Source organism: Pseudophryne corroboree, chromosome 1 (genome assembly GCF_028390025.1).
Source record: "Pseudophryne corroboree isolate aPseCor3 chromosome 1, aPseCor3.hap2, whole genome shotgun sequence".
Lineage (NCBI taxonomy): Eukaryota > Metazoa > Chordata > Amphibia > Anura > Myobatrachidae > Pseudophryne > Pseudophryne corroboree.
In genome coordinates, this window is record NC_086444.1 from 234,739,150 (window position 1) to 234,751,301 (window position 12,152).

Below are 12,152 nucleotides of genomic sequence, written 5' to 3' on the forward strand. Positions count from 1 at the left end.
TTATTGGAGCTTAGTACTGGTGCACAGTATTCTGACAGTACTGTTAAGTGTGTTAGCATTATGTCTGATGAAAATTGTAAAACTCCCAGGTTACATGGTCTATTTTACACCAAAATGTTTGTTACCATTCAGTTTCCTTTTTTCTTTTTTTTTCTTTAACCACTTAACTGACAATTTATTTCGCCGAAAACCGCTCCAAAATTGTCGTTTTTTTAATGAGTGGACTAAGTGAAGAACATGACTTTAACCCTATCCCAAATGATTTTAGTTAGAACAAAAAAAAAAAAGGAAAAAGAATATATATTTTTTTGATTTTCATTTCATTTTGAAAGCCGAGACAGCCTGCAGGTATGCAGGGGGGGTCTGGGGGTGGCTTGGGAGGGTTCATTTACTCTCCCCAGCGGCTGCCATTGTCTGCAGCCACTGGAGGGGGGGATCCTGCCGTGCTGACCGATCAGCAGTAATCGGCAGCACGGCAGACACAGGGGTAGACTGCAGGGAGGCAGAGGGACCTTCTGGTCCCTCTGACAGCAGCAGCTGAGGGAAGTTTATCTTTCCTGCCGCTGCTAACACTCTCTATCTGACTGGTTGCATCCTGTGCGACCAGGTCAGATAGAGCCCTTGCAGGCATGGTCTCATCTGATGCGACCATGCCAGGGAAGTGGTTAAATGATAGATCATTTGAAAAGTGTGTCCTAAATGATTCTATAAATGGCAATATTGCTTTTATGGCCAAATTATTTAAAGACCCATTCCTGTAGTATGCCATCCTATTTGTGTTTAGAATTTTGATCTGAAGGCTAGATTTTGATGTACTATTTGCTACTTTTTGTCGTATGAAGAGAGCCGTGAAATGAGCAAGACCAGTGGCCGCCTGAACAGTGGAATTTCCCAAGTACCGATAAAGAGAGGAGAGTCTGAATTTGATTCCTTCCGTCAATCCTTACCAGTGTTTGAAAAACAGGAGGAAATTGTTCAAATTATTAAGGACAATAAAGTTGTTCTGATTGTTGGAGAAACTGGATCAGGAAAAACCACTCAGGTAATCTTTGATATAATTGGGTCATTGAGGAAATGGACATAATCTGGGAGGTAATGGGGAGCTCTTACCAGCTTGACTCAAAGGGTGGAATTCAATTGTTTGAAAAGTCAGTTGGGTGTCTGTTTTTCCTGTGAATTAGATAAAAAAAACAGGTACCCAACTGACTTTTCAAACAATTGAATACCCCTGTCAAAGTCGAAAAATATCCTGATTCACATGCCTTGTACTAACCCTCATGCACATGCCTGCTGCACGTGCACACGCTCTGCCGTGCGTGCACATATCCGCAATTTGCGTAAGATCGCTCCGGCGATCACGCGCGGTGTATGCGCATTTACGGTAGAGTTTGTAAGCGTCTAGCGTGCGACTCGATCATAGCATATTTAACCCATATAGTGTGTTTTATAGATAATATTCCCCTTAACAATGTCAGCAAGTATGTTTAGTTTAAACGGTTCTTGGACAGAGAGATTCCTCTTTGCATGATAGGAAGGGTCAGATAAAGGTTGAACGGTGGTGTCTAGTATCCAGCTGTAGAGTATTTTAATGGTAACATTTCGGTGTTGGTTAGGAAGAGATTGCTCGCTCCTGCGTATAGTTATGTACAAAAGTAGTTTATAGACATTTACTGTATTTGCTGTTCATTATCCATGCGGCGGAAATCCTGAGGATACCTCCCACCTGAGCAGTTGGAGAAAGACACAGCCCACCTGTTCGAACCCACCTATGACCTTTTGTTATAATGCAGAGACACATTCCTGTGTCCAATGAACCATGAGATTATAGGGACCATTGTATTGTTACTGTATGCTGTGTATATAAGGACCACCATTGCTGGGCCAGTCACTCACTCTCTCTGAAAGGCTTTCTCATTGAATGCTGAGGGCTGGATTCAGGACGCTCTTGCGAATCATTCCCACGTATGTATATTTCTCTGTAGCCATTTTGTTATCCATTTTTGTTCGCCATTTGTTCTCATTTGTGTTCTCATTCTGTCCGCTCTTGTTTGCGATCGTTCGCTATTGTTCATGTATATTCCTTGTTATTCTGTTTAGATTTTGATGTTAGTTTGGTAGTGTATAAGCTGTACTGTTTTTCCCTTTCTACTCTAAAGAACCATCCACGAAGGTGTTAGAGCCGGAGTGGTTTTTAAATCCAAACCAGGTCTTGTGTTTTCACTAGTTACTGTAAAGGGTTTTCATTAGCGTCTCAATCGCTCAAACAGCTTTCATATTATCAAGGTTAATAAGCGTTACATCATTGTAGTGTTACATTGCTAAGGTTTAAAGTATAAGTATCCTCACTGTGTTTCATTAGCAAGGTTTAAAAGGTTAACCACTGTGTGTGCGCCCGCTGTGTGTAATCCTTACACACAGTGCAGCGTGCGTACGCCAAGTGCGTACCACGTGCAGGACTCTGTACGCAAATAGCGTGCAAAGTGCGTAGCACGTGCACGTGGTCTAGCGGCCATTACGGCTTCACGGTATTAGTATATAGCTTCATGTTTAAAGGTAATATTTGACATTATCACCCCCCATAGTGTATTACAGCTTGCAGTCACCAATACAAAGCATACCTACAGATCTCATAATTATTATTATTGTTTCATTGGGGTACACAACACTGGGGGAGGCACTGATCATAAGAGACACTGCGTTCGTCAGGCTTCTCACCAGCTGTCCTTACATTTTGGCAGAACACGAGTTAGATTAGTGTCTGTTGACTTGATATGCCAATTTCTATTCCATTTTCCTTCCCAGCATTTTGTTTTCATGAATGATAGGACAAATAACAGTCAGTAGCTGCTCTGTCTACCCTGCAACTGACGTCACTTCAACATGGGGCTCTGTTCTGGTAGAATTATGGAGTCCAGGGGCTGATTGAAGCAATAAGTCAATTTGAAGAGTAGGACTAAGCACCATCTTACCTTACACTCCCACTTCCCTACCCACTATCTTCCACAGCACCACACTAACTCTGTGCTCCTAAAACCTGACTCGTGCCTTTATTTCCTCATCCCTCTCTGCTTCTCTTTTACTGGAGGCTCAGCACTATTGGCCAGTTGCTTAATAGCTATCTAACTGCACTCTATTACTGATCCTCCCTCATCCTCTCTTACTATGGCCATGACCAGGTGTCTACATTACGCTGAGCGGTGGCTGAACATGAGTATAAGTAATGATGCTCACGGACTGCTAAACCAAACTATTTTGTATGATCTGTATGTTGCACTGTGTTGGGTGGACATCGCTATTTTCCTTGAATCAGAATCAGATTTATTGGCCAGGTATACTTGTGTATACTAGGAATTTGTCTTCGGTTTGCTATACAACAGCCAAGTACTGTAGGTAACAGATAAGTAGGTTTGTAGGGTGGGAGGGACAAGTAAAGTCCTACAGATAGGTATACCGTAGGGACACAAGTGAGTTACATGTACGTCTAGTCAGTCAATGTTCAGGAGTTCAGCAGGCGGACTGCTTGGGGAAAGAAACTTTTGAGGCTTCTGGTGGACCTGCCGGGGACGCCCCTGTAACGCTTGCCTGAAGAGAGCAAGTTAAACATGCTGTAGCCGGGGTGTGGCTCGTCTTTTACTATCTTCGTTTCCCACTTTTTAACTCTGGACAGGTACAGGTCCTGGACTGAGGGAAGGTCGGCCCCGATGATCTTCTCTGCGGTTCTGACCACCTTTTGGAGCCTGCATCTGTCCCTCACGCTGGCGGAGCTGTACCATACCAGTATCGAGGAGCACAGTACCGACTCCACAATCGCGGAGTAGAAGAGGAGCAGAAGTTTCTGTGGGATGTTGAACTTCCTTAGTTGCCTGAGGAAGAACAACCTCTGCTGCACTTTCCCAACAGTGGCATCAGCGTTGGACCCCCATTTAAGGTCCCTGGAGATTGTGGTCCCTAGAAACTTGAAGGAGTCCACTAGCGATACCACACTGTCAGCAATCGTTAGCGGAGGTGCACTAGCTGACTTCTTCCTGAATTCCACTATCATCTCGACAGTTTTGAGTGGGTTGAGCTCAAGGTTGTTGTGGATGCACCACTGGGCCAACCGGTCTACTTCCCGGCTGTAGGCCGATTCGTCCCCGTCCTTGATGAGGCCGATGACGGTGGTGTCAACGGCGAATTTGTTGATCTTTACTGATTGCGCCTCTGAGGTGCAGTCATTTGTGTACAGGAAGAAAAGCAGGGGTGAGAGGACACAGGCCTGAGGGGCCCCTGTACTAATGGACCGCGCTTGAGAGGTGAATTCCCACGCTTTCACCACCTGTGTCCTATCTGTCAGGAAGTCTACTATTCAGGAACAGGTAGCTTCTGGGACCCCTAGGCGAAGTAATTTGGGGTGGAGGATGCTGGAGATGATTGTATTGAAGGCCGAGCTGAAATCGACAAACGGGACCCTCGCGTAGGTACCGGAAATGTCTAGGTGCTGTAGAATGTAGTGCAGGCCCAGGTTGACGGCATCCTCGACACACCGATTCGATCGATAGGCGAACTGTAAGGGGTTCAGTTGGGGTCAGTCATAGTTTTCAGGTGATTCAAAACCAGACGCTCGAAAGTTTTCATGACCACAGACGTCCGTGCTATCGGCCTGTAGTCGTTCAGGTTTGTGATAGAGGGTTTCTTGGGGACAGGGACGATAGTAGACCTTTTGAGGCAGGAAGGGACTTTCTGTAGCTCCAGCGATTTGTTGAAGATCTTGGTGAATATGGGGGCGAGCTGACCCGCACATGCTCTTAGGCCAGATGGTGACACGCCGTCAGGACCTGGAGCTTTCCTAGGTTTGGCCCTTTTGAACAATGCCTCCACCTCTTCTTGGGCGACTTGCAGTGTCTGGAGTTGGCTGTCGGTGTTCGGGGCTTCGTAGAGGTTATTGTTTGGGTTGCAGGGGACTTCTTTTGCGAACCTGCAATAAAAGTGGTTCAGTTCGTCTGCTAGGTCTTGGTGCATGGTGGTGGACTTCGATGTTGTAGTTGGTTATGGATTGCATTCCTTTCCATACAGATACGGGGTTATTGGTGGAGAGATCGTTTGTCAGCTTGCCCAAGAACCGCTTTTTTGCTAGCCTGATTCCTTTAGTCAGAGAGTTCCTAGTTTGGTTGTATAGTGCTCTGTCACCGCTGCTATAGGCCTCCTCTTTGGCCCGACGAAGTTGCCTGAGCTGGGCGTTGAATCAGGGCTTGTTGTTGTTGTTGTAAATGCGGTAAGTCTTGGTAGGTACACACATGTCCTCACAGTAGCTGATGTAGGATGTGACAGTGTCTGTCATGTCGTTCAGGTCGGTTGCCGAGGATTCGAAGACCCCCCCATTCCGTGCAGTCAAAGCAGGCCTGGAGCTTCATCTTAGCCTCATTGGTCCATTTCTTAACAGTCTTGACGACGGGCTTAATCACTCTCAGCTTCTGTGTATAGGTAGGGAGTAGGTGGACGAGGCAGTGGTTAGATAGGCCGAGTGCAGCACGCGGGATAGACCGGAAGGCAGACTTAAGGGTAGTTTAGGCCTAAAAAAAACCACACGATTTCCCCAGTGCAAATCATAGGGTAATAAAAACTCTGAATACATTTTTTTTAAAAACATATGTTTTTATTAAGAAAACGAATTGATGTTTGTTCTAAAACAGCATAAATAATATACTAGTGAAACAACCTATTACCGGTAAACACAGACAAAAGACAAACTACATGTAACATAAAAAAGGTGAATTATCACCAATTGTTGCTCAGTTCTTTCAAATGCATATACAGTCTCTATATAATATACTGCAGAGGGGATGCGCTTCTCAACGACTTACTCCTTCCCCTAAAGTGATCAATGAGCCAGTAGCAATGAAAATTCCACGTCTGGTGATCCTGAAGAGGGAAAGTGGATATTCCACAAATGGTGAATTTTGGAGCACTGAAAGTGCTGTGTGCAATTAGTGCAGTCAAAGCTGTGCTGATACCATAATTAGTCTCTCTATGCCCAGCCTCAAAGAATATGCATGTAATTAGTGGCTGTACAATACCTCGTAATGGTTTCTCCACAGGGCTTTCAATGTGCAGAGTCCAAAATAAGAACTGTCCCTGAGGTAGATGTGGTACAGAGTCCGCCGGCGGAATCCCGTACACGCTGCTCTTAGCGCTAAGCGGCGTTGTATGGGATCAATGCGTTCTGCGCTCTACGCGTTTCACCTCCAAATGGTATAGATTATAAAATCAAAGATCGAATCAGTTGTAACAGTACAGGGATTGTCTATTTATTATCTTGTCCTTGTGGCCTACAATACATAGGTCAGACAAAACGGAAATTACACATTAGGGTGCAGGAACACTTGTGTAATATAAAGAATAGGAAGAAGGATCATAGTGTTCCTGCCCATTTCCAAGAGAAACATCAGGGTAATCAACATGTGTTACAATTTGTTGGTTTGAAAGAGATTTCTGTACCTTGGAGAGGAGGGAAGTTGGAAGAACAATTAATTAAAGAAGAAACTAGATTAATCTATCATATGAACACCCTTACTCCCAAGGGGCTTAATGTTGATTTTGATCTTAAGCCTTTTTTATGTTAGGATAGGGTAAATAAATATGATTTATATATTAAAATAGAATGTGAAGCTTATTTTAATTTTTAGATCTAGAATAGATGTACTATGGGTGTCTTAAATATTTTAGTTAATGGGACAGTGGGGTTTAGACTAAGAAAGTATAAAATATTTGGTCCCGCACTGTCTTGGACATATAGTATATATCCTTAATGAGGAAAGTTTTTAGAGTTGTAGTTATTATTAAGTGCACTGTTTTATGTTATATGTTCTTGTCTGTAAGAAGGAAATTAGATTAATAATATCTATCTATCATCGATTTATATGAAAGGGATATAAAGTGAAAGAAAGAGGAGTTTTCTGCCTTGGAACGCATATATAGGAAGTATTCCTAACTGTGGAACGCGTGATATCACAGGAAAACACACCCAGGAAATGATGACAGCACTAGAATACACAAGGGAGAGGAAGCTACTGTCACACGCCATAGGCGGCGTTCACCGCGCTTATCCCTGCGTGCCTGCTGGTCTGTGTTGCGGCCTCCGCCTTCGTTGGTCCACGGGCTCCGGCACCTGGCTGGCACGGCTCCCTGCGGTTCTCCGGGGCAGGGGCGCCGCCATGACACCCGGCATCACGTGGGCGGGGAGCAGGTGACGTCATCAGACTGTTCCGCCAATCCAGCGTCTCAGGGCCTGAGTATCGTCTTTTCCCCTGAAGTGGATGCCAGTGCTTATGTCCTCGGCGGATCTCTCTGCAGCATACCCCAGTGTCTCCGGCATTTCCAGGTGTCAGTTGTTGCACAGCTTCCAGCGTTCCCAGCCGTTGCTGGGTTCAACTGCGCTCTAGTCACCAGTTCTTCTTGGAGTCAGCGTGGGCTGCAGGTTTAACCCTCGCTCGCAAGGTATACAAGTCCTCAGTGCCTTTAACCACCGCTCTCAAGTTCTTTAAATCATCAGTGTCTTTCACCACCGCTCTCAAGTTCTTCAAATCATCAGTGTCTTTCACCACCGCTCTCAAGTTCTTCAAATTATCAGAGTCTTAACCACCGCTCTCAAGTTCTTCAAATCATTAGTGTCTTTAACCACCGCTCTCAAGTTCTTCAAATCATCAGTGTCTTTAACCACCGCTCTCAAGTTCTTCAAATCATCAGTGTCTTTAACCACCACTCTCAAGTTCTTCAAATTATCAGTCTTAATCACCGCTCTTAAGTTCTTCTAATCATCAGTGTCTTTTAACCACCGCTCTCAAGTTCTTCAGTCACCAGTATCTTTTACCGTCACTCACAAGTACTTCCTGGACATTTCTCCATACACTCCTCTATTATGTGACATTGTGTAGCTCTCTTCCTGCAATAAAGTCCTTTTAATATTTTCACCAAGCTTTTCTGTCAGAGTCCTGTATGAGGAAGACCTATATCAAGCCATCCCTTTTCCGACCCAACTGTGGTTCCTCTCCCCTACCATCGGGAGAACCCCCGAGTTCACAATACCCCCAACCTAGGTCAGTGACAGCTACAGTCCGTGGTTTGCGTAATTTCCCTATAAAAGAGGTGAATGGTACGGATCGACTTATCTACCATCCTGACGAAGTCTCTTGGAGGTGAAACGCGTAGAGCGCAGAGCACATCGATCCCAAACAACGCCGCTTAGCGCTAAGAGTAGCGTGTACGGGATTCCGCCGGCGGACTCTGTACCACATCTACCTCAGGGACAGTTCTTATTTTGGACTCTGCACATTGAAAGCCCTGTGGAGAAACCATTACGATGTATTGTACAGCCACTAATTACATGCATATTCTTTGAGGCTGGGCATATAGAGACTAATTATGGTATCAGCACAGCTTTGACTGCACTAATTGCACACAGCACTTTCAGTGCTCCAAAAATCACCATTTGTGGAATATCCACTTTCCATCTTCAGGATCACCAGACGTGGAATTTTCATTGCTACTGGCTCATTGATCACTTTAGGGGAAGGAGTAAGTCGTTGAGAAGCGCATGCCCTCTGCAGTATATTTATATAGAGACTGTATATGCATTTGAAAGAACTGAGCAACAATTGGTGATAATTCACCTTTTTTATGTTACATGTAGTTTGTCTTTTGTCTGTGTTTACCGGTAATAGGTTGTTTCACTAGTATATTATTTATGCTGTTTTAAAACAAACATCAATTCTTTTTCTTAATAAAAACATATGTTTTTAAAAAAATGTATTCATAGTTTTTATTACCCTATGATTTGCACTGGGGAAATCGTGTTTTTTTTTTTAGGCCTAAATTTCTATCTGTGGGTTTAGGTAGTGACTCCACCCCCTTCAGCAGCATTTCTAGGTTAACTTGCCTTTATTTTTAGCGCAGTGTCATTACTCTCTGTGTTTGTAGACTTAAGGGTAATGTAGCAGTGTTCAAGGGTGCGCCCTTCCCTAGTGGGACACGTGACTTGTTGTTTGTACTTAGGTAGCGCCTTGCTCAGGTTAGTTCTGTTGAAGTCGCCCAGTACTATAAGCAGAGAGTCTGGGTGTTTTTGTTCTATGTCGGATATGCATACAGCCAGGTGGTGCAGGGCTTCGTTCGCGCAGGCGAGAAAGGGGTGTGTGTGTGTACACTCCCACAAGGGCAATTGAGGCAAATTCCCGGGGGGAATAGAAGGGGTTACAGTTGATACTTAGCATCTCCAGGTGAGGGCTACATGATTTGCCTAGGATCGTGGCATTGGTGCACCATCCGTCGTTGATGTAGAAGCAGATGCCACCACTCTTCATTTTTCCTGAGAGAACCTTGGAGCGATTGACCCTGAAGAGACTGAAGCCCGGCAGAGACATCGCATACCTCCCAACATGACCCTCTCCAGGAGGGACAGAATGCTCTGCTTCAGAACTTTTCTCTTCATTTATGATTGCCATCACATGTGGTGAGACACCTTTCTTATACACTAACCTGTTCAACACAGGTGCCGGCAATCATACATTAAGAGGGAAGTCCAGAAGTAGAGTATTCTGTCCCTCCTGGAGAGGGTCATGTTGGGAGGTATGACATCGGGTTGTCCGCAATATGGTCGTCCAGCCACGTCTCTGTAAAGCAGAGGACGGACGACCCTGTAATGCCTGACCCTGCGCTGCCCAGAAGGAGGGATAATTCATCAAACCTGTTTGCCAATTTGCGCACATTCGAAAGCAGGATCGTGGGAAGTACAGACCGGTGCCCTCGCCGCCGCCACCTCTCTAGGGCACCTGCGCGACAGCCTTTCCTCTGAGCCCAGGTCCTTCTACTAGGGCCGACATGAGGGCCTCCGTCATTCTCTTTCCGGGCCCCGCGATCCACCTGCCATTCGCTGCCTGGGCTGCGGGGGGCGCGCGGCCGCTTGGTCACCCACTTCGGTGTCCACGACGTCTGCATTCCTGCCACACAGGGCAGCGAGGGCTGCAAGGGCCGCTGATCCGTCCGCCGATGGGCCCGAACATGTGGTAAGCACCGCAGGAGCGCTCCAACTTAGGAGGGCTTCCCTGCTGTATTTGGTCACTGGTGGGGAAGACAAGGGCAGGGGAAGACGAGGGGAAACAGGTATTTTGGCTGACCTGTAGATGGAGAGTCCATGTAATCCTCTACCCTGAGCCCAGTGGAAAGGCAAGATATTGGTCAGCAGACCCTATATTGCCTATTGGCAGTGACTACTACTTTCACCCTACTTACTGCTAGGTGTTATCTTCTGCAGCACACATGAGGCAGACACATTTTTCCAATATTGCTTTTGATCCCAACTTTCCCATTGGCATATTCACTGTCCATGTGCCTGTGATCTGCACAATTACCCACAACACCTGTTAACTTCTCTACATTTGCTTATCCAGTCTCGACAGTCCAAGCGACCCTCTCGTGTTGCGACTTAAAGCTACCTCCTTTTCTTCCTATATAACATTGCAGGAGATCTTCTTGGCTCCTGGAAAGGTGAAGCAGAGTCAGTGTAATCTCGGAGAATGCAAACCAAAAAAGGTTGTCCGAGTGACTGTTAAGGTTAAGATCCTCATACAGCTGTCTATATCTCACTGAGGGTCTCTCCCATTCACTAGTGAAATTCTTTACCAATCCTAAATGCCTCAACATCCTGTATACTGTTTTACATGATCTTGTGCTCATCTGATCAAACCATATGACTGTCAACAGACTCATTTTGCAGCTGTTAAAAAAATACTACTGTGTTCATCCAAATAATGGCAGATTCTGTAGATAAATGAGTGGAAGGCTTGGCGTTGTTTATCTCTTAGACTTGGTTCACTCTAAGACTATAGAGAGGAAATATTTGGCAGTACCGCTCTCAGCTGTGATGGCAATGTATCCCTTAAGATACTCAGCATAGTGGCCAGGGCTGCTTCTTGCAGAGTAGAACCTTAAAGATCCCTATGGATGAAATGTTGTCCGGCCAGCCAGATCTCAGAATGCTTTTCAAAGATGCTGGCCAGTACACTTATTTACCAGGAGACAGATGGTAAGTACACCACCCTCCTCAAAACAAAATTCTCTATTTCTGTCTTTCCTGGTGAATAAACAAGTCTGCTTATCACACCGACTAGTTTATGAATGACAAATCCATATTTAGCATGATGGGTAATTCCACCTCCAGATGGGGGTCACTGCTTCCAGCTCTATGACAAATAGCTTGCACATATGTTTGTTGTTTGGGTCTGTTTGGTAGTTTTCTATAGATAAAAAAAATTATTTCTGGCAGCAAGGCTGGGAGATACTGGACCATGGGATTGCAGGTTTGGGATGGCAGTCTTTTTTAGGTGCCTAACGGAGTAGGGCACGTGTTGTGGGGCTTTTGGTTGCTTCGTTTTCTTTTTCTTTTTTAAAGTTATGTTTTTTTTTTTTTATAGATGGGGTTTGTGTGCTGCTTATGGCAGCGCCCCACGTGACTGCAGTGGCTGCGGGAACTGTCTTAAGCTCTCTGGATTGTGGGGGTTTAACGTGCTAATTGCGGGGACCTCCTCCCCCTTCCTTCACAACACTGGACACAGGAATTGTGCAGTTGCTCAGTGACTAGTTTCCTGTATCTGGGAATTTGTTCTATTTGCATCTATTATACATAGCGAGGCCATGTGGAGACTATGATGGACGAAGCCAAACCCATCAATGCAAAAATTTATTTAATTTTCAATTGTGCCCAGGGTAATATTAAATTACTATGTGGACAGGTGGACTCTGGGGCGTTGTGTGTAGACTGTCAGACCAGGTCTAGTATCGCGCAGGTGCCCGGGGCTGCCGCATCTGCCCTTGCAGAGCCGTTGTGTGCACAGGCTCTTGATCTGGTGGTCTCTGGCTTAGTGAAGTGTGTAGCGCTCCAGCGAGAAGATCAGGCTAAGGCCTGTTTCCTCAATGCGTGGTTCCGAGTCGCCTGCTCCTGGCAGTGGGACTCCCCAATCAGTGTCTTGTCCACCCTGCCACGTACCATGGAACTTACAGTGCCAAGGTTTGAGAAGTTTCTCTTATTTGGAATGCTTTGTCGAGGATCATCAGCTGCGCGAGGCGCAGAAGCTCCTTCCTTCCAGGGCTCCATTAGAAGTTTCAGAAGAGGAGTGTTAACTTAC

At 45.5% G+C, this 12,152-nt stretch overlaps 1 protein-coding gene across 1 annotated transcript in view; it reads left to right on the plus strand.

The window, feature by feature from the left end:
• Nucleotides 1–12,152, plus strand: part of YTHDC2 (YTH N6-methyladenosine RNA binding protein C2) — a 408,514-nt gene that overhangs the window by 66,289 nt on the left and 330,073 nt on the right. The window contains exon 5 of the mRNA XM_063964142.1: nucleotides 843–1,042. Coding sequence (XP_063820212.1) covers nucleotides 843–1,042 — 200 coding nt within the window. The remainder of the gene's footprint in view (nucleotides 1–842; nucleotides 1,043–12,152) is intronic.